Source organism: Scylla paramamosain, chromosome 43 (assembly GCF_035594125.1).
Source record: "Scylla paramamosain isolate STU-SP2022 chromosome 43, ASM3559412v1, whole genome shotgun sequence".
Lineage (NCBI taxonomy): Eukaryota > Metazoa > Arthropoda > Malacostraca > Decapoda > Portunidae > Scylla > Scylla paramamosain.
The window spans coordinates 609157-633062 of record NC_087193.1 but is presented as its reverse complement, the minus strand read 5'-3'; the positions used below and the strand labels follow the sequence as shown (position 1 = coordinate 633062).

Here is a 23906-nt window from a genome sequence, read left to right as displayed (position 1 = left end):
GTGTGTGTGTGTGTGTGTGTGTGTGTGTGTGTGTGTGTGTGTGTGTGTGTGTGTGTGTGTGTGTGTGTATCTACCTAGGTGTGGTTTACGGGAGGGGAGTGATCTCATAGTATCCCATCTCTATATCTATCTAATCTTAAAAGCACTGACAGTTTCGCCATTGACAAGGTCTTCACTGAGTTCATTCCATTTGTTCACACTTCTCTGAGGAAAACTATACTTCTTGATGTCTCTTCTACAGTCAACTTCAACTTCTTATTGTGTCCCCTTGCACTCTCTGTGTGTAAATGTATAAGACAATCTTTGTCCACATTTTCCATACCATTTATCATTATATAGATGTTTATTAAATTTCCTCTCTCTCTCCTATTTTCAAGGGTAGGAATTTCCAACATTCTTAATCTCTCTTCATAGGTTGATTTACTCAACTCTGGAACCATCTTAGTGACTGCTCTTTGTACTCTTTCTGATTTTATGATGTTCCTCTTTGTATGAGGAGACCACACCACTGCTGCATACTCCAATCTTGGTTTTATGGAAATCAAGAACTTTTTATCATTCCTTCATCCAAATATGAGAATGCCATTCTTACTCTTTTTAACAAATTCATCGTCTCTCCAGTAAATTTATCAATGTGTCTAACTGTTACTCCCAAATCCACTTCCTCTTTTGACTTCTTTAACTTCACACCATTCATCTCATAATGATATTGTATTCTTTTCTTACTTTTTACCAAACTCTGTTACTTTACATTTACTTAAATTGAATTCCATTTGCCAAGATTTGCTCTATCTATTTATCTTATTTAAATCATCTTGTAGTACCATACAGTCATTTACATTTTCTACCTTTCTCATCGGCTTAGTATCATTTGCAAATAAGTTCAAATAACTGTCTATTTCTTCATTTACGTTGCTCACATATATTACAAACATTATCGGTCCCAATACTGACCCCTGTGGGATACCACTAGTTACTTTCAGCCAAGATGAATTTTGGTCATGTATTACTGTTCTCATCTCTATTATCCAGATAATCCTCCATCCACTCTAGCAGTCATCTTCCAATTTTTCCATAATTTTTTATCTTCCATAGCAGTCTTCGGTGTGATACTTTGTCAGATGCTTTCTTCAGGTCTAGGTAGACACCATCCACGCCATCCGTCTCTCTCCTGCACAATATCGACTATCTTTGAATAAAAGGACAATAAGTTCATGGAGCATGATTTTCCCCTCCTTAATCCAAATTGACAATTTACTAAAACTTTTCTCTTTCCATGTGTTCCGTCCATCTTACCTTTATTGTTCTTTCACATAATTTTCCTACAACACTAGTCAAGGACACTGGTCTATAATTGAGTGGGTTTTCCTTATTTCCTCCTTTGCATATTGGTGTAATAGTTGCTCTCTTCCAATCTTTCGGTACTCTTCCCTGTGATAGTGATGTCACCACTAGACTGAATTTTATCAGCCAGTTGTTCTCTACATTCCTTCAATATCCAGTATGATATTCCATCTGGACCAGTTGCTTTATTTACATCAAATTCTTCCATCATTTTAAGTATTTCCTCATAACTGACTGGGACTGTACTTAGTATATTCCTCACCAACTTATCCCTTCCAGTATCAAACTCCCTTTCCACAGTAAATACCAATCTGAAACTATTGTTCATAAACTCTGCCATGTCCTGTGCATCCTCATAGATTTTCCTTCAACTTTCAGTCTTGATACACCTTCCCTCTTAATCTTCCCATTAATATGTCTAAAGAATAGTTTGGGTTCATTTATACACTTATCTATTATATCTCTTTCATAGTTTCTTCTCTCCATTCTTATCTTATTGTACTTGTTTCTAGCATCAATATATTCCTCCCATCTGCTCAATCTGTGTGTGTGTGTGTGTGTATGTGTGTGTGTGTGTGTGTGTGTGTGTGTGTGTGTGTGTGTGTGTGTGTGTGTGTTTACCTAGTTGTGAAATACAGGACTAGGCTCTTTGTGTGTGTGTGTGTGTGTGTGTGTGTGTGTGTGTGTTATAAATGTTTTATAACTTATAACACTTTATTTTTCAATTGAGGATGGATTTTGTCACACCACTTTACATTATTTTGCAGGAATTATTTTGTTTCCAGTCAGAGCAAAATTGGTGATTATCTTAAACATTTTCAGTTTATAGAGGAGGAGAAAAGTCTTGCAGAGTTTCATGCACAACCAATGCCAGTCTTTGAGAGTGGATTGTTGGGAGTACCAGCCAAGAGGCCTCCAACCCCCACACAGCCCCAGCCCTTCAACCTGCAGGCAGACCAGCGTGGCATGGTGAAGCAGGAAAAGTTTAAGGCACAGGTGAGCTGATTATCTTTGTTCCTTGTGCAATAGTGAGGTCTTGCTGTGGAGCACCAGGCTGCTGCATCCCAGGTCACATTTCTGTGTTTCATGATCATCTGACATGCCTACCTTTCACAACCCTCTTTCTTATCTTTCCATCTATTTCTTCATGTTTAACTAACACTGTTCACTCTCCTCCTCTCTGTATTCCTTCCTGCCCAACCATCCAGTAGCATCAGCATCCATTGTACACTCTCTCTCTCTCTCTCTCTCTCTCTCTCTCTCTCTCTCTCTCTCTCTCTCTCTCTCTCTCTCTCTCTCTCTCTCTCTCTCTCTCTCTCTCTCTCTCTCTCTCTCTCTCTCTGTTTTGAGTTTATACTCCGTCACTTACCTCAATCTTTTTGACCATTTTTTATGATAATTGAGACTTCTAGGACATATTTCTACTATAATCTTTCTGCTACAAACTAATAGTTTTTTATCTAGAAAATTTTCAATTATTTTTTGACCCACGCAGAAGGATTGTCATGGTGGAACACAATAATCCAGAAAAAAGTAAAATCATTAGGAAAATGTCGAACCTAACCAAAACCAACAAATCTGACCTAACTTGGTAATGTACATACCTTATTAGTTTTCCTTATTGCTGGAGTCATTGGCTGGAGGTAGGGGAACAGCAGAAAGTTGAGAATTCTGGCTTGACTATGGTGGATACAGCTTCACATCTTGAATGAGGAAATGGTGAATTTAAAAATTTAGCTTGAAAATGTTATGTGGAGTAGGAGTGCACCCCACACAGAGGTTGGCTGTCATGTAACCGATATTTCAGATCTGCTTCTACATATCTGCATATGCACAGCAGGAGAGGTGATTGCACATGATTAGCTATCAATTAATAAATCAAATGTGATTGGAGCATTCAGTATTAGTTTTGAAGATTGGTAGGTAGCAACAGTGTCGAGTGTCAAGAAATGTGATCTGAATGGTGATCTGAAATAGATCTGAATGATGATTGAAAATTTCTTAGTTTGAAAACTGGTAGTTTGTGGTGGAAAGACTATAGAAGAAATATATCTTAGAAAAGTTTCATTCATAAAAACTGGTCAAAAAATTAAATTGGTGACTGGGTATAAACTCCAGTAATACCCTACCTTACTTCTGTCTATCTGTTATTTTCATCCTATTCAACACTACACATAATGATCTGACACATCAGTATCCCTCTCAATACCTCACATCACATCTTTTCTCAGTCTTTCACCCACTGTTACATTGTAAGTCAGGCTGTTCACCACCCTCATCTCTCCACTTCCATGTGTACCTGTAGATAATCTCAAGTTGGAAGAAGGTTTACGCAAGAAATAACTCTCTTTCCAAACACAGTTCTATCACGTACTTGTCATTTTCATGCATTCCATCTATTTCTCATTTTCCTTATTCACCTGCTACCACACTACTTCATCCTTTCCATTCATTACTCCATCTAATGCTACCCTAATTCTCCAAATCATACAGAGGCATTCATTGAAGTCTCCAAAATGTTCTCATCTTCCCTCTCCCTTTCTCACTTGCATTTACAGGTACAGACACAAATGTATTGATATCTAACTGTCCCCACTTTTTCCACTGCCCACAGTATCCCTATCCTTGCCACCCATGTGGCCCTATACCCTTCAATGCTCATAGGGACAAAATTAATGGGTACCTTTTTTCCTTAACATACCACACCAGACCACTTTCCTTCCACTCCCTCTAACACTTCACTTTTGTTTTAATTTCTGTAGTCACTCCATTCCAGAATCTTTCATGTGTCTTGCACTCTTACTACATCTGTTCTTCCATTCTGATACTTTCCATTATTCTTTTCTCATCCACATTCATTCCATTACATTACCAAGACCACTGTTATCACTGTAACCTTTCATACAGAACTCAGTAAATTTATTCCATGAAAATAGTTCACTCATAATTATCACCTTACCTTTATTCAAGGGTATCCAGGGGATGAGTGAGTGTAGGCAGTAATGCTAGTAAATGTATATTCAGCAATTTCACCAGTCATGCAACACCAATCATTCTGCATTTCTTCAAACATTGTGAGTTAGCATATCCTGTTGCTTTTTCTGTTTTTCTCCTTCATTTACCTCATGATTAATGACTCATTTATCTACAGCAATAATTAGCCTGATATATCCCATGATTTTACCTTTCTTCCTTGGATGTATATTCTTTACATGGCACAACAATGCAGCATTAATTTTATTTCATCTTCTGAATTTGCATATTATCTTCCTTAAATCTAACACTTTTTTTTGGCAGCTGAAGGAAGAAAGCCAGCTGGAGGCTGAGCAGCGCAAGTTCCGCGCTCGGTCTGGCGATGTGGTGCACAAAGCTCCATTTGTCCCAGAAAAGTCCCAACGTCCTTTGACAGAGATCTCCAGCTTTGCCCTCAACACTGAGGTGCGGGCTGGCAAGCGCAGCGAGTATGATCTCCAGCGCAAGGTTCATGAAGAGGAGATTCTGATGGCAAAGAAACTGGTAAGTGATAGCAGTGATGTGGCAAAGGGATAAGTATACTGAAACCTAACAAAGAAATCAAGTACCAATATCTAATGTGAGGACATTGAGCAAGACTCAGGAGTGTGATGATGTGATGAGAAGAGTGCTGTTCTATTTTTAACTGCAGTCCTTTTTAAATACTAGGAACCCACATGCAACAGTACTACATAAAATGGCCAGAGACTGCTGCTTCAGGGGTAGTGGTCATCAGAAAACTGTGTTCTTCTTACTATAAAAGACAAGGAGAACAGTTTGTTACTCAATTTCCACAGCTCTCCTGCTTTGTCCCCCCCTTTCCCCCTTTTTTTGTGGAAAATTTTTAGGTGAATTTTTTGGAATATTGTTATTTTATCAAGGATTATTAACTATTATCTATTTTGTATTGAATGTATTGAAAGGTTATAACCTGCAATCCTTCATTGTCATGAAAAGTCAGATACTAACATACAAAACAGACCTATGATAACCATTCTTAGTGCATATATGTAAGGCATAGCCTTTTTCTTTATGTACATATTTACAGCTCAAGAGGTTTTTGTCTCATTGACTCCTGTCCTCTAAAATAGTGTCTTGAACCTCTCACTCACCACTAGTGTTGCATCTTTTACAGTTTTCCATCATTTCCATGGTTGCTGCTCTTCTGAACTTGCTAACTGTATGCTTTCCTCCCCCCTTCCTGTGGTCTCATTGCACAAGAATTTCTACTTACTCTCATTCCTGTTCTGTCTGCCTCATTAATGCAAAGACACCACTATTTTAACTCATATCTCATTAGTAGACTCTTAATTCTCTATCTGTGACTTTCCTCTTCTTATGATTTGCTTCAAAAGAGGATCAAGACACCTCTGAAACTAAATAGGCCATCCCTCCTAGTTCTTCAGTTTCTTTTATTAAATGGCTTCTATCCTGGCACATAAAAATAAATTTATATAAAGATTTAGAAAAATCTGCCAATGTATTGTCTGAGCATACCAGAAGTTGACTGAGAGGGACAGAGCATGAGAACTGGGAGTTCCCTCCTCTGTTATTTTATTTAAACAGTGAGATGCTGCACCTTAGAGTTCCCATCACAACTTAGACACCAAGGAAGATGGATAGTGGTGAGCAGGTCTGCAGGGTATTACCACTCTTGTCCATGTTATAGAAGATAGAATAATAATACAAAAGTCACCCTCATTCCAGGAAAAGAGCAACCATCATGCTAATAGGACCATGGTAAAGCTCCATAAAACTAAGGTTTGAGATTACATGTGAGCTTTGGCAGTGTAATAGATGAAGGTACATGTACAAGCAATGTACAATACAAGCAGTAGGAAGAGCATGTGCTATGCTTCTGTTGTGCATTATCAGACCTAAGCATTGTTAACACATTTTGGGAAACTCAACCCTCCACGACAGCAAGTCCAGACTTTGAAGTTAGATTTTGTGGGTTGTGTATATGACTGGTCAGACTTGCAGGATGACAGAAACACACAATTCCTTAAAGTAGGTTCTGTTCTTGTGGAATGAGTACGAAAAAAAGGATGAGCACACACAAGATGGCTTCACAGAGCAGGGACACACCTAACTGACTTGAATTGCCAGGCTGCACCTGCTGCTTAGACTAAAATAAACTAATTCACACATCCCTTCCCCCTTTATGCTCATAGCAAGGTCTTGAGGGGACTACTTTTGTTAGATATGCTTGGAGCTGTGAGGGGCTAGATCTTCAGGGTGAGCAGCCTTATTCACACTCAGGGGGCTGTTGGTGGGAAAGTGCACAAGATGGAGGAAACATTGATTATGCCACCAGACGTGACCACTTGGTCACGTCTCACGTCTTGGTAGTCTCACAACTTGCCAGTCCCCATGATGGTGCCGACCTTGTCCCAATACAGAGATGGTGGATCTTGAATCTGATCTTGGTCATTGAGTTTCAGTTTGGGAAGGGGATGGGCATGCACATTGTAGTTCCTTTCAACATCTTGTGCACTTTTGACAGCTTGTCAGTCGCACAATTCCTTCTAGGTCTGCCACTTCTCTAGGAAGGACTGTGGGTACACTGGGATGCAGGAATGTACAGGGCATCTGTACAATGCTTGAGCTGGAGAGTGGACAGTGCAGTTTTGGGTGTTCCAGATTTCTAATGGTCCCCAGTTGAAGTCCTCACAATCAGTGTTGCCTGATGAAGCTACCTTCAAAATCAGATGTTTGACTGATTTGACAGCAGCCTCAGTGTGACCATTAGACTGTTGGTAGTGTGGCAAAGACATCACATATTTGACTTCCCAGTGTCAAGAAAGGCTCTTAAGGGGAGCGCCCATCTGCACCTGCAAAGCGGCTCCTTTTAACCGTAGACTTTTTTTCCATTGTTTCATCTTCTTTGTCATTAAAAACATAATACTCATTGAACTTTTTATTAATCTAGAACGAACTGTGCATGCGCAGTGAATTCTTTTCAAAGTTGTTAAAAAAATTGGATAAAAAAATGTTAGAGTCGATGTATCACATTGAAATCGTGCATGGTAGCAGCGAGAAAGATTATGCAGGTTTAGTAAGAAGATTTTGTCCAAATCTATATTATAAAGTAATCAAAACATTAGTCAAACATAGAGGAAATTTTTTTGTGCATAAGAAAAATCACAAGAAAAAACCTACTTAAAAAATGAAAATTTCTTCTTACCGATTGTGTGTCACAGTCCTGTCTACTAACATGACAAAAATGGTGACTATAGGACAATAAATAACCCAGTCATTACAGGAAAACCTCAAAAAAGCATGTTTTTCAGGAGAGGCAAAAATAGATCAACTTTCAATAAGATGCCTAAAAATCAGTAGAAACGAGGCTAGCTACCCTTAAAACTTCCCCATTTTCTCTCTTGCTGAGTCAGAGAGAGAGCAGGATTTATAGGGGTTTCATTTATATATTGTTATATTTGTAAATCATTGCTATTAGAGGCTTTCTATGCAATGCTGAAACATTGCAAGGCTCAGCGTGTGGTGCCTATAGCTTTTATCGCCTTTTTATACCCTTCCCTGTACTTTGATTTTATTTGATCAGGTTAGTGATGTAAGTGAAACATAAAAATATTTTTGAATATTTATTTATTTATTTATTTATATATTTTTGGCCTTTACCGACTAGATAGTCTCACCCCTGGGGTATCATGGAAGTAGTTGCGTCATCGGAAAGCGATATATATTTTTCCTTTTTTCTTTCCAGCATAGATTTTGCTGTAGAGAAGGACAATTGTAAGCCATTAATAGAGAAATAAGTAATTCTCTCTATGGCAGCTTGTCGCGCGCGGCCATCGAGACGCCACCACAGCACGGCAAAAATGGGGGGGGGGGGGGAAACCGCTCTCTACCTAAGCCTAAACTTGTCAGATCCGTGATTATTGTATACCAAACGTTTCCCCTATCATGTGGGATGAATTTAAGCCAAACGAAAAAAAAAAGTGAAAAAAATAATTTCCAATGCAATTGGAGGTGGGCGCTCCCCTTAAGTCACAGCCTGTAAACTGGGATCCTCCGTTGGTCTGAAGATGCATTGGGATACCCATGTCTCTGAAGTAGTACTGAAACTTGCAGACTTTGTGTTGTCACGTGGTATCACAGTGGGGCAGCCTAAGAGACAGTCAGCGATGATGAGAAACAATTTCCTGGCTACCTTGAAGAAATCTGAAACAGATTCAAGCAGTCTGGTAGGGTTGTCATCGCAAAGCAATGGTTCCTGCAGCTGGCTGGCATTCTCTCTCTCTCTCTCTCTCTCTCTCTCTCTCTCTCTCTCTCTCTCTCTCTCTCTCTCTCTCTCTCTCTCTCTCTCTCTCTCTCTCTCTCTCTCTCTCTCTCTCTCTCTCTCTCTCTCTCTCTCTCTCTCTCTCTCTCTCTCTTGCAACCAAAAAAAACATAATATATAGAAAAAAGTAGATATTAATTATAATAAGAAATTAAATATAATGATAATAGTATATGATAATAATAATAATTCTAATACTATACTAATACTGCTATAAATAATATAAAAATAATAGCATTAGTAATAATGATTACGATAATATTAGCATCACTGCCCACGAGGACATTGTTATTCCACAATCACTTTAACCACTCATTCACGCCTGTCTTGTACGCCTGGAGGCATATGGAGTGGTGTAGGTGTGTGGACTGCACCAGCCAGTTCCACATGCGGAGGAAGGAGCACAGGTGACTTTCAGTCCTTGCAAAGGGCACAGCTACAGTGAGGTGGTGGTCACTTTGGCTGGTAGTGCTGGTGTCGTGTGTGGGGATGGGTGGAGGAGACAGGCATAGAGGCATAGCAGCGCCAGATGTGGCGTTTGTTGCCTGAAGGTCTTGTACATGACACACAGGGCCACCAAGTCCCACCACTGTTGTAGGGGTTGGAAGCTGTGTTGTTGGTCCTGGTCCCTCATGTGCACCATCCTTTGTGCTCTGGCCTGGATCCTGTCAAGCCTGGCAAGGTAGGAGGGTGGGCAGGAGGACCAGGTCAGGGGCACATACTCCATCATGGGCTTGACCTGGGCCTGATAGAGGGACGCTATCCCCCGAGCGTTGAGAATCTTCCCGGCACATCAGACAGCTCAGCTTCCACACCACAAAACTAGCGACCTTCCTTATGTGGATGGTGAAGGTTAGACCTGCGTCGACCTCCACTCCCAGGACGGAGATGGACTGCTGGAAAGGCAGCCTCCTGTCTTCAAGGAAGATGGTTTGGGGATGGGCATCTTCTCGCTGTCTAGAGATGTGCAGGACTTGAGTCTTCTCAGGGGCAATGGTTATTTGCCAGTGCCTGCTCCAGAATGTGATGCTATGCAGGTCAGTGTTGATTCTGTCCACTGTGCCCTGCTGGTGGACCTGCGTGTCACAGGTGAAGGTGAGGTTACAGTTGTTTGCATATATCTGAGGCTCAGGGACCAGTTGCAGTATGCTGTTGAAGTATATACACCACAACAGAGGCCCGAGGACACTGCCCCTGAGGCACACTAGTGTTGATGGTGTTGGGAGGATGAGTGGCTGTTGACTACTGTCTGAAGGGTTCTGCTGTAAAAGTAGTCCTCCAAGAGGTGCAGCAGTCCACCACACATGCTGAGGCTCCTCAGCTTGGCTGTCACTCCCTTGTGCCACACCCTGTCAAAGGCACCAGCTATGTCCAAGGTGATGACAAACATCTTTCTCCTGCTGTCAGTTGTGGTGCTCCACTTCGTAGAGTTTAGGAGTAACAGGCCGGCAGCTGACTTACCCTGCCTGAACCCAAACTGCCTTGAGTTGAGAAGATGGTGGGCATCAAGGAAGGTGGTGACTTCTTGTAATGAGAATCTCCAGGGTCTTCCCCACCATGGACAGGAGGAAGATAGGGCCTGTAATTCTTTGGATCTGTCCTGGGACTCTTTTTATGAACAGCCATCACTCTGGCTTGCTTCATGTCTGGGAGGCCAGGCATTCCCGGTGAACCTGGGTGAGTGGAATGGCAAGCTCAGCTGAGCAGTTCTAGAGGTGGAGGTGGTGATAGCTGGGCAGGTAGCATCTGGGAAGGTGGGATTGACCTGACTCAGCACTTGTGAGGTCTGGCCAGGTGGGCAGGAAGCATTTCTTGGGTGTGGGGAATTAACCTGACTGGACACCTGTGATGCCTGAAACACTTGGTTGACCTGACTCAGCACTTGTGAGGTGTGGCCAGGTGGGCAGGAAGCAATTCCTTGGTGTGGGGGATTAACTTGACTGGACACTTGTGAGGTCTGGAGCACACCTGAGGCTTACCTCAGGTTTACCTGAGGTCCACCTGCTCTGAGCTGCCTCGTTGCCAGTCATGTGTTGCTACCACTCCTTGTTGATCCTCTTGGGGTGATGGAGTTCGTGTCCAGTTCCTCTAGTCAAGGAGGAGTCCTGTCAAGGAAGTGGATGATGAACACCAAATTCTCCCTATTTTCAGCAATGTGGTGAGTGGAGGGCTTGAGCAAGTTGAGGATTGCCTTTTTTACTCTTTGAGTGGAGGGCTCGAGCAAGTTGAGGATTGCCATTTTAGTCCTTAGATTCTTATGGAGTGCCTTATTTATTCCAATAAGTTAAGGCTTGTCGAGGAGTAGGTCACTGTCCTCATCGTCTTGGATAGCGTGGTTGGGCTGCTTAGGTTGGTGCTGTGCGCTGTTCAAGTATACCACATGGGCATTTACTCCCTGAGCCTCACCTGGGCTGCCTACCTTGCTGCAGTCAAAACTGGTGTTATCCCTTAAGCAGTGTGTGGCAGGCATTATGGCACTGAATGGTATTGCAGTTGACGGGGGGTTATCTGCTGTGGTTTTACCACACACAGCACACCACTGCCGCAGAGTGTAGCTGATTATAATCTGGGAGTTCGAGCAATAAGAATATGGCTTTCCTGAGTGCCAGCCATATCAGGTTACACATTACATCACAGTAAGTACACTAGGAGATCACTGAGCTAGTCATTGTCACTTGCTGATTATCAGGGGTGGAGGAGCCTGTAGCATTGGTCTCGTGAGTCACAGCTGTTGCTTGAGACTTCACTCCTGATATTTGTGTGGTCAATTTGTTGTCACTTATATGTAATCACACACAGTACTACGAGTTTCTCGCTTACAATGTTTTGTGTTCTACATTAACAGTAGCACTTCACACTCTCTCTCTCTCTCTCTCTCTCTCTCTCTCTCTCTCTCTCTCTCTCTCTCTCTCTCTCTCTCTCTCTCTCTCTCTCTCTCTCTCTCTCTCTCTCTCTCTCTCTCTCTCTCTCTCTCTCTCTCTCTCTCTCTCTGAAAGTAAGAACATTCTTAAGGATTGCTAAATAGCATTGATTGAGAAGGAAAATGGAATTACATATACGAGAGTTAGAAACAGGGAGAAAGGATGAAGTGAAAATGACATCAAATATGATATATATATATATATATATATATATATATATATATATATATATATATATATATATATATATATATATATATATATATATATATATATCACTCCCTAGGCTTTCATCCCTGACAGATAATGGGGAGGAGAGGTGACAAGAAGGTTGGTTTAAGACAAGACAAAAAAAGAAGGGAGAAGAAAGGGAAAAAATGGATGAAGGGGCCGGCAATTTTATTGCAATTAAATTTTTATTAAAATTTCAGTGCTTGCATGAAGGGCAAGTTTGTCTTGCCAGTTTTGGTTCATTATTCAGATTATATATTTGTAAAAATTCCAGTGCCTGCATGAGTGGTGAGTTTGTTATGCCAGTTTTTGTTCGTTATTCTGATTAAAAATATTTATTAAAATTTCAGTGTGTTATTCCAGTTGTACATTATAAGGACTGCATTGTTGCATACTCTATCGTGTTTATTTATTTATTTGTGATTCTGAATGAAGTCTCACCATATTCACTATTTCAGGAAGAAGAGAGGCAAGCAGCAGAGGAGGCAGCAGAAATAGCCCGGCTACGGCAGGAAGCAGTGCACAAGGCTAATCCCGTACCCAAGTTCAAGCCAGTAACTTTACAGCTTCCTCATCATCCAGTCACAATCCCAAAATCTCCAAGATTTGCCACGGAATCCCGTCTTCGCTCAAGATCACGTGTGAATTCCACCTTTGATGTATCCTCTGCCACATATACTGCTGAGTAGTGTGTCTGTGGGGGATGTGCACATGTATGTAAAATCAGGACGTGCACCCACAGTGGAGTAAAAGTTATTATAAACTAAACCATGAGAAATATGCATGTAAATTATTGACACAAGAGAAAAACAAGATCCTAAGTTATTTTACATAATTAGAAAATAAAATACTGAATACTTGTAGAAGAAGCATGAAGTAGACTGATAAAACCCATTAAAAAAAAAATCTAATTAACTTTACAGTGACTGGGAATTAAGATTAAAAAAAAAAAGCCTTAGGGTTATGAGGATAATGAAAGAGAGAGTGTTGATACATGGTCACAGATACCACAGATACCCTTACCATTCTGCTAATGTTCTGCAAAGCATAAAGTACTTCTCATTCAGGCAGTTATATGAAAAATCTGATTTTAAGAACTTGTTACTAAAGGGAAAGATCTTTCTACCGGAGCTCCTGTATTTGGTGATGTGTAACAATTTTTCTTTTGTGGAAAAATGTAAAGGTTTAACCTGTGAACAATCAATGTATGCATGGCAACTTAAAATTTTTACCAATAGTGCATCTCATATGCATGTGTTTTATAGCTGCAAATGACGTAAATCTTTCTTGGGTTATAGAGAAGGTAGCATGATTGGTAATGATGGTGCCAGTTTGTGTGGATGGTAAGAAAAAAAGCAAGGCCAAGGCTCTTATGTTCAAAATAGTGTAACAACTGAACTTCAACATTGCTTATGAGTAGAATGATCTTTCATGATCAGATGTATTTTTTCTCCAGTATAATTTATCAGACAACCACAAAAGCTTTAGTCTGTGAATGACCAACTAGTGGTGGGAGGAATGCCACAGTAATCACCCTTCCAGCCCTTTCACACGAAGACTTGAGTGATTCATGATGTAGTAGGTCAATCCCCTCAGACCCTGTAGATCAAGGCTGGCTGCTTGATACCTTTGTCCCTGATAACACTTCACTCTTACAGAAGTGAATACAAGGAAGAGGAATTCCTACTCTAGCAACAAGTTCTTTCAGTCTTTTATTCACTAGCTACATCATTCCACTCCATGTGGCTATTGCATGAGAATAGTACTAATTAGAACAATCCTGCTCTCTTGAAAGAATTGATGTGTCCATCACTACTATATTGCACCCTGTAGTTGAAATACTGCAACCATAATCCATGCTACTGATGATGATGGTTGAGAGAAGAGTGACACTGCAGTTAAAACAAGCAAGGCTGATATGTAATTTGCAGAGACAATATGAGATTGAAGAGTAAAGATATATGGCTTTTTTAAAGTTGTGTGTGGTAATAAATGTCTTCTAGGATATATATATATATATATATATATATATATATATATATATATATATATATATATATATATATATATATATATATATATATATATATTATATATATATATATATAAGCTGTCTGGAAATAAGTTTTCTTTGTTTTAGATCTTAAAGAATTCTTATGTTTATATGTTGTAATCCTTTTCTCTGTAGCATAGTGGTGAAGTTTTTATTCCACATGTTACATTGTATAATTTACAGGAATGGCTTGTGCAGATGTATTACTAATAGTTTATTCATTTAGCTTTATTGCTTATGTAATATTAGGATTTCCAGACCAGGAATATACTCTCAAACATGATAACATTCTCTTCATAATCTTGTACCACTGTCATATTTTATTGATTTTTCATTAGCTGATTCTTCCCCTGCTTACCATATGCTATGGACTTGCTGTCACTTTCAGTTAACTGTATTAATTCATACTTTAAATACTTAATAATTTGAAGGAAGCTGGCTTGGCTCTGCACAAGGAAGTTTGTCATTGTTTTGCATTTGTAAGCAGAGACATGGTTAGCATCCTTTCCACTTTCTCATTAAGTGGGGAAGAAATTGGCATACATGTGTACCAATGCTTTATTCAGTTAACCTATTATAGTTACTGTGTATATATATATATATATATATATATATATATATATATATATATATATATATATATATATATATATATATATATATATATATAATGGCATATACCTGATACTTTGTATCTTGTCAAACATAATCAGTGCCTTAGGAAGCAGAATAGTGTGTGCATAGTGTTATGGAAATGGTGACCAGGAATTGTGTCTTTCTATTAGTAGCAGCTGAATATAGTTTTTACAATAAACCTTGTATGGGCTTCATGATGTGAAAAGGAAAGAAAAAGAAATCCCCTTGATTTTCACCCCTCAAAAATGTAAACATTTTTAATTTAGAATTCCCCATTCTAGTTAATCATTGACTGTATGACTGATCTCTTTGAATGGTTTGTTTCTTAAAAAAATTTACTTTTTTCACAGTGTCCTGTAGTGAAGCAACATCCATGGTGGCAAGCAAAGGAAATGACAAATTGCAAACTGAAACATGATTAATTTCAGCTAGCTTTATTGTTATATTTGTCCTCATAGTGCTACACTACATATTTTATCATGCTGTTTATTATTACCTCAGCCAATCTCTCTCTCTCTCTCTCTCTCTCTCTCTCTCTCTCTCTCTCTCTCTCTCTCTCTCTCTCTCTCTCTCTCTCTCTCTCTCTCTCTCTCTCTCTCTCTCTCTCTCTCTCTCTCTCTCTCTCCACATCCCACAATGGTTCACTCACCACAGCCACTCACATATACTTTCACTCCTCCCTGCCTCCCTTTCCCTCTTTCTGTGGAAGTCTTCTCACTGAGGTCTTCTGTATGAAAGGGTAAACTTATATGTTTTAATTTCCTGAGTGCTGTTACTCCCTTTTTAACTTTGCAAATAGAACAGTAAGAAATAGGACTGCTGCTTTTAGAACTGCTAATAGGAAACAAGAAAACAAGACTGCAGCTTGCGGGAAGGAACAAGTTTCAGTCTCTGGCTGTAAGAAAATGTTTGTTTTGAAAGTATGTCAGGCTTCATGAGTAAATGAGGGTGTGTTGGCAAAATGCTTCAAAGGAGTGAACCAACTACAGTAAAAATAGTCAAGTTTGTGAAATTCATGGTTTATATTTTGGAGATATTTGTGATATTACTATAAAGTAGCTGCTGCATTAGAGGACTGACATTATTGTTTGCTTTTTATTGAAGCAAATGAATTTAGTAATGAAGAAACAGAACTCATTATATAGTTAAGAAGTCCTTTTTTTTTTTTTTTTTATGTAATTGATTGCTTATTTATGCCACATTATTGTCAATAGGTTGGCATTGGTTTTGTAAACCTTGATGAATTAAATGATTTTAGAGCATTATGATAGTTTAAGATACTTCCTCTCTTGCATTGATGAATGCATTGTATAGTAATTAATATTTTATATCTTGTATGTTTCATTATCTTATAAGGTGAGATGCAAACCTTTTTGTTTCTTACTGCACCCACAGGAGGGCAGGATAGTTAGCCTTATGTTTCTGCATGCCTGTTGCAATGTTATAAACACTTAGGACTGCTCTTTGATTGAGACCAATTTGCTGTGGTTATGGTCATGGAATTTGGCCTGATCTCTGCAAGAGTTGATAATGCCCATATGAGTGGAGAGCAAGCATGATGTGACCATTTTTGCAGTGATGGTCTCCATTTGCACACATGCATGTTTATGTGTTGGCAGTCCCTGCACCCTTTTTACAAGTACACTATGCAAGAGATGGATGGATGGGCAGACTATGTATTTGAATTTAATGAAGGCACTAGACAAAGTGTCCCACAAAAAAATTGGTACGGAAGCTGGAACACACAACTGATTGGAAAGGAAGGTTACTGAAATGGATGTAAGATTATGTGAAAGACAGAGATGAGAAGAGTCATTGAGCACCAGGAATCATCATGGAGGAAGTTAAGAGCAATGTTCCACTGACTGTGGCAGAGGATAGACAACAGAAGTTTACTCACAAATGATGCTGAAATATTAAGAGGGATGAAAAAAGAGAAGACAGTGAAATACTACAAGGTGATTTATATAAGATACTTCAACAGAGCCAAAGATGGAAAATGGACTTTGACTTCGAGAAATGCAAAGTATTAAAATTCAATGATAGTAAAAGGCATACTTTTCAATCCAAAGCTGGATGTTGTGTCTATGTGCACAATGACTTAACCTGCTCGTGCCCACACTCTTGAATCTTCCAAATTTTCCACTCTTGAGTAGGACTACAGAGTCGTTCTCAAACTAAATTCATCTGTGCTGTATACCTCTCACCTAACCTCTTTGACTAAGAATTCTTTGACTACTTAACTTCCAAAGTAGAGCACATTCTGACTCTCTTCCCTTTTGTGGAGATCTCCATTTTTGGAGATTTCAGTGTTTACCACCAGCTTTGGCTTTCCTCTCCCTTCACTGACCATCATGGTGAACTAGCCTTTAACTTTGCTATCCTCCACGACCTAAAGCAAATTATGCAATACCTTAATTGTATTCCTGACCATCTTGCAGATACGCACAACATTCTTGACCTTTTCCTAAGCTCTAATCCTTCTACTTATGTTGTCACCCCATCTTATCCATTGGGCTCTTCTTATCATTTCATATCTGTATCTTGTCCTATTGATCCAATCCCTCCTCAGGATCCCCAAAGTGGAGGTGCCCCTGGCATTTTGTCTCTGCTAATTGGGGGAACCTGTGGAAGTATTCTGATTTTCCTTGGAATGACTACTGCTTACATCTCAGAGACCCATCTCCATCTCTGTGTGCTGAGCACATGACAGGTGATGGTGTCTGACATGGATGCATACATTCCTCACTCTTCTCCAAACCTTGGTTTAACACAGCCTCTTCTTCTGTCCTGTCATTCACTCTCTCTCTATTATTCATCTAAACCAAACTTGTCCTGTCTACTCCTTCACTGATGATACCACCCTGCACTTTTCCACATTTTTGTAGAAAAGAAAACAGTTCATGCAGTGAAGCCACAGAATGACTGACTTCTGATCTGTCTAAAAATTTCTGATTAGGGCAGAGCCTAAAAATTTCTGATTAGGTTCAATGCCTCAAAAACTCAAACCCTCTGTATATCAATTCGACATAACCTTCCAGACAACTATCCCCTAACTTCATAGAAGCTGTTTTAACTAGAGATGAGGTGAAGTTTCCAATTTAGATTATAAGTAAGGGACAGACTGAGGATGTTCAATGTAGAAGGGGACAGTTGAGTGTCACTGAAGAAGATGGGATAGTTGTACATTCCTCACTCTCTCCAAACCTTGGTTTAACACAGCCTCTTCTAAGTCTAAGTCTAAGTCAGGTTCTGTCCTGTCATTCACTCTCTTTCTGTCATTCATCTTCTAAACCAAACTTGTCCTATCTACTTCACTGATGATACCACCCTGCACTTTTCCACATCTTTTTGTAGAAAAGAAAACAGTTCATGTAGTGAAGCCACATAACGACTGACTTTTGATATCTAAAAATTTCTGATTAGGGTAGAGTATTGTTTAGTGCCTCAAAAACTTAATTCCTCCATCTATCAACTCAATACAACCTTCCAGACAACTATCCTCCCCTCTTCATTAACACTCAACTGTCCCCTTTACATTGAATATCCTCAGTCTGTCCCTTACTTATAATCTAAGCTGAAAACTTCACCTCATCTCTAACTAAAACAGCTTCTATGAAGCTGGGCATTCTCTGAGTCATCTCCTCCAGTTTTTTTTCACCCCCCCAGCTGTTAACTCTGTACAGGGGCCTTATCTGTCCATGTATGGAGTATGCTTCGCATCTACTCATATCGCTCTTTTGGACAAGTGGAATCAAAAGCTTTTCATCATATCAGCTCCTCTCCTCTAACTGACTTTCAGCTTCTCATCACCACAATGTTGCATCTCTTGCTATCCTCTACCACTATTTTTATGCTAATTGCTATTCTGATCTTGCTAACTGCATGCCTCCCCTCCTCCTATGGCATCATTGCACAAAAATTTCTTCTTTCTCTCAGCCCTATTCTGTCCAGTATTCTCAATCATTTATCCCTTTCTCTGGTAAACTCTGGAACTCCTTTTTCCAAGAGGGAGGTTTCAAGACTATCCTTTAATTTTTGAGAAACACTTTTGACTGAGGACTGGCACCTTGGTGGGCTTTTTTTTTGTTTTGTTTTGTTGCCTTTGGCCAGTGCCCCTCCTAAAAAAAAAAAAAAAAAAAAAAAACTTATTCCCATACAATAGCTGAGAGTGCTCTTCTGAATTCTAGCCATGCTTTCCCGTCTCTAGCCAAAAGGATCAGCTGTTGCCAAGTCATTCCTGCAGCCATTTCTCTCACTGACCCTCTCCATGTAGTTCTTGGCCTTCCTCTAAGTGTTATTCCTGCCTCCCCTCTGTACATCAGTCTTCTGTCTTCTGGCATCCTCTTTATGTCACTGCTATTTTCTTCCAAAAGGAGACATGTAATCACAGAATAGGAAGTGACAAGTAAAATTCTGAAAGAAGAGACTTAAGAGTTATATTTATAAACAACTTGTCACATGAGAATCACATAAGGAATTACCTGGAAGGTTAATAGTTATAAAAGAAACACAAGAACAGCACTTACCTATTTAGATGAACAGATTACTATTAAGAAAAAAAAAAAGAAAAAAAAAATGAGTGTCAATGATCCATTCAAGTTTGGATTACATAGCATTGGTAAGGTTATTCAATAAAATCAGTCATAATAAAGTTCGAAAGAATAAAGAGAGCAGTAACTAAGAGCCCTGATCCTGCATCACTTGTCACATAAAGGTTAAAAACTAAAACTCCATACTTGGAAAGAAAGGAGCAAGGTTAACCTAATTACAACAGATGAATGTACAAAGATAAGGGAGGAAATGAGATGATTAAAAAAATAAATAAATAAAAATAATATATTCATCTTAGAGAAGTCTGAAAATTCAGCTTTTCACACAGAGTCTGAAATAACCTGTAAACAGAACTGGCCCGCTAGAATTATTAATGAATTAAAAACCATGCTGGTCAACAGCAGATATGGACTGAACATTACAAGCATTGCTCTTTTCCTGAGTGTCATAGCTATATACAAACTGGGCACACAAGGCACAACAACCAGACGTGGTGTGCGACTGAGAGGTCTGGGGTGATGTATTGAGCAAAGTCGTGAGTACAAAAACACTTATTAATGATATTCACAGCAATGTATACTACCGAAAGTAACAGGCAACATGGAATTGCGTGGTCCCCGGGGAGGACCTGTACACAGGAAAGTCACCGCACACTGCGCATGTGTTGGCAGTCTCGCCACGTGATTGGCCGCCACCTTCTCATCTGCTAACCTAACCCTAACTAATCTAACCTAACTACCCTGTACCAAATTACTGGATATGGTCTTTTATTATAACATCTTATATCGGCTAGGTTGGATTAGTCAAATTAGGCTTGGTTTGTTAGGTAAGGTTAGTTTAATTAGGTTATGTTCGGTCATCTGATGAGGTGAGTTCCGTGTAGGGACTGACTGGGTCCGCGTCCTACCGGTGTGAGTTACCAGTTCTTGCAGTTACCACGTTGGGCGAGCGAGGATTCTCTCTCTCTCTCTCTCGGGCGAGAACACCACCACGGCGAAGTTCGTGCCGAGGGAAGTCGCCTTGGCGCTGCAGCGGCGATACCGCCACGACCACCGGGAGCTCAACAGGATGGAGTTTGGCCACGTGATGTGCAAGGCGAACCGCGGCATTGAGACCAGGCGGCCCCTATGCAGCCCGGTGACAGCAGCAAGCAGGAGTACCACTACTCCCGCGTGGAGCCGCGAGTCACTCCCCTGCTGAGCCGCGGCGCCCTGGACGCTGCCATCCAGAAGAGAGGCTTCCGTCTCCCGCTGCATGTGAAACACCACCTCATGAGGCACGCACAGCTGCACGCCAGCTACTGCAGCGACAAGCTGTACTGAGGCGGCGCCACCCCGGGGAATCCCGCAGATTCTTTTCAGTGAGGCCGTAATAAAAATAAATGAATAAAAAAAAAAAAAATAATAAATAAATAAAATTAATAAAAAAATGTAAGGCCTCTGTGAAATAGCTGAGCAGGCGTATCAGCACGCTGGCCGCTCCCTTCTGTTCTGTTATAAAACCTGAAAATCAAATAAAAATTAAGATGCTCTTGATTTGGAAAGGGAGATTATAGAATAAGGATGATGAATATATAAATGAGGACTGTGAATCGTCTTGGAAAATCACACAAAATCTCTCTCTCTCTCTCTCTCTCTCTCTCTCTCTCTCTACAAGATTACTTTTACGTCTCTAGACAGGCATAGTGTGTGTCATGTCTGAGAGAGAGAGAGAGAGAGAGAGAGAGAGAGAGAGAGAGAGAGAGAGAGAGAGAGAAAGAGAGAGAGAGAGAGAGAGAGAGTATTAATTTCCTTAGATAGTACACACACACACACACACACACACACACGATGGCCCGTCTCACGGCGTAAAATGATCATATATATCTCTTGCAGAGAGAGAGAGAGAGAGAGAGAGAGAGAGAGAGAGATAATCTTCGTTTGAGCAACGAACACTACAAGAAACTGCATAACTGGCAACTCACTCCGATAGGTGGGGGGAGGGGTGAGAAGGCAGCCAGCCCGGGACCACAGGGATAGGGAGGGCCTGAACGCAGGGAAGTCCCCGCACACTTTGCGCATGTGCGACCAGTCTCGCCTCGTGATTGGTGCGATGTCTCGCTTCGTGAATGGCCACCACCAGTTCTTTTTCTTCTCCTCCTCCAATCCTTTTCCTCTTCTTGTTATTAATATTACTACTACTACTACTACTACTACTACAAGTACTATTACTATCCTTGCAGATGTCTCCTTACTACCTATAAACTGACTGACCACCATCTAGACTACTACCACAGCAATTACTATTACAGTAAAATCCCTCTTATCTGGCATCAACGGGACCGCCAACATGCCGGATACTTGAATATTGCCGGATACTTGAATAGAAGTGAAATTATGTCCACAATCACCACCACCATACACTCACATCTTACCATAACAAAGATCAGCTGATCTGATCAGCTGCTTAAGTGTAAGCACAACACGCTTCCTCTTTTCTACAACTTCAGGCATGATGAAGGCGTCAGGCGATAAACAGTACACACGCGGGACTGAGTCACTGAGTAAACACAGTGCAGTGGCCCGCAGGTGGCGCGAAGCAGTGCGCTCTGGTGGCGAGGGGACAAAGTATGCCTCGCGCGGGAATTTTAATCGATTTTATGAGTACACATTGATTTTGTATTGATTTTAAGGCTCGGGGAAAAATGTGCCAGATACTTGAAGCTGCCGGATACTCGAATGCCGGATGAGAGGGATTTTACTGTACTATCACAACTACCACCACCACCAACATTGCTTCCTACCACAATTCGTCTGCCACAACCACAAGTGCATCCTACCACAATTTAAATGCAATGGTTACGACCACTGTGGTGACGGTAGTGATGAGACAGATTGTGGTAGTAGTGATGGTGATGGTGGTGGTGGCTAGGAAGTAATGTTGGTAGGTGGAAAATATGACTACAGTGGAAATGTTATGGTAAGTACAATTGTGGTAGTTACAATTGTGGTACTTATAATTGTGGTAGTTACAATTGTGAAAGTTAATATTGCGGTAGTTAACAAACCCTCGTAAGGAACTCCTTTCACACACACACACACACACACACGTTGAGAGCAGACGTGTCAGGAGCAGCTGCGCAGACTTGCCTATTTGTGGGTACAGGGTCCGAGGTATTTTCTTAGCCTGGCTCCATACAAAAGTATAAGAAAGTGCACAGTGTGGGGTGGAGTTTTTATGGAAGAAGTAGAAAAAGATCGGAGATGGAATAGATGAAGTGAAAATTGTGGGTGAAAACACCGAATCCAAATCGATTGTAAACAAAGCGTGATGGCGGCCGCCGCCGCGTCGCCGTCGCCCAGAGGCACACCAAAATTTGAAGGATTTAGTGAAAAGGATATACAGGTAGGCAAGTTAAATGCAAGATTATGGAAATTAGAAGAAGAGAATGAAAAGATAAGAGAGGAAATAAGAGGATTGGTGACATTAGTCAGAGGATGGAAAGGAGATAAGGAGAGGGGACTTAAAGACACGAACGACATTGTTGAAGAGCTGGAAGAGTTGAAAGGAAGGGAGTTAAAAAGAGAAAGGGAAAACAAGAAACTGAGAGAGGAAGTGGAAAAGATAGTGGATTTAAATGTAAAGTACAGTGAAGAAATACAAGAACTCAAAAAAGAAAATGGAAAGTTAAGGAGCATGGTGGAGAAGAAAGAAGTTAGGATAGATGAAGGCAAAATCCAAAGTGAAGTAAAAGGCTTAGTTGAAAAGGAAGTGAAAAGTTGGAAAGAAGAGAGAGAACAAGAGAAGACAGATATGACAGAAATAATAAGAAAACAGCAAGAAGAACATGATAAAGAGATGGCGAAAAAAGTAGTGAAAATCATTAAGGAAAAAGATAACATAGTAAGGGATACGGTACAAAAAAAGATGTGCCTGATGGTGTTTGGGGATAAAGAGAAGACCATATCAAATAAAGTTCTAAGAGAAAGAGAAGAATTACAAAGAGCAAAAGAAATCATTGGGAAAATTGTAGAAGAAGGAGATGAAACGGATATACAAATAGAAGAAGTGTACAGGATTGGGAAATATTCAGAAGGGGGGAAACGTCCCATGAAAATAAGACTTAATACCCAAGCGGCAGCCGAACACATCTTGAGAAGAACGAGTTTGTTAAGAAAGATAGAGGGTATGAAGGATATATATATATAAGAAGAGAAATGAATGAGGAGGAAAGAAACAAGGTGAAAGAGTTAAAAGAGGAGGCCAAGACAAAAAACGAAGAGAGAACACAGGAACAGGCAGAAAGGTATATATGGAGAGTGATAGACATGAAAATGAGGAAATGGTGGTTAAAGAATGCGGGGCAAGAAGTAAGACAACAAAGAGAGAACACAAAAGAAATGGGTCCACAATAAATAAAATTAAAGTTATGTATACAAACATAGACGGATTAGTGTCCAGCCTAAGGGAACTAAGAGATTATTTACATGAAAAGAAACCAGAAGTGGCATGCATTACGGAAACAAAACTAACAAGGGAGATTAATGTTGAATTTGAAGAAGAAGGATATAACATATGGAGAAGAGATAGAAAGAATAAGGGAGGAGGAGGAGTGATGATTCTAGTAAGAAAAAACATCTTGATAGAAATAGTGGAATATGGTGAAGGGAGGTCAGAAACATTGAGTGTGGAGATCAAGATCCAAGGACAAGAAAGCAGAAAAATTATTGTTGCATACATGCCTCCAAAGACCAACACTTGGGGGACTGATGATTATAAGCACATGCAAAGCGAGTTCATAAAAAGTATAGATGACATGCTAAAGATAAGAAACAAGGTGTTACTAGTAGGAGATTTTAATAGCAAGGAGATA

General features: G+C 40.2%; 1 protein-coding gene across 1 annotated transcript in view; it reads left to right on the top strand.

Moving 5' to 3' along the window:
* LOC135093699 (targeting protein for Xklp2-like) overlaps positions 1-15763 on the top strand; it is an 81543-nt gene extending 65780 nt beyond the window's left edge. Inside the window, exons 10-12 of the mRNA XM_063993212.1 lie at positions 2167-2340; positions 4642-4860; positions 12270-15763. Coding sequence (XP_063849282.1) covers positions 2167-2340; positions 4642-4860; positions 12270-12500 — 624 coding nt within the window. The 3' untranslated portion in view covers positions 12501-15763. The remainder of the gene's footprint in view (positions 1-2166; positions 2341-4641; positions 4861-12269) is intronic.
* The last annotated feature ends 8143 nt before the right edge of the window (positions 15764-23906 follow it).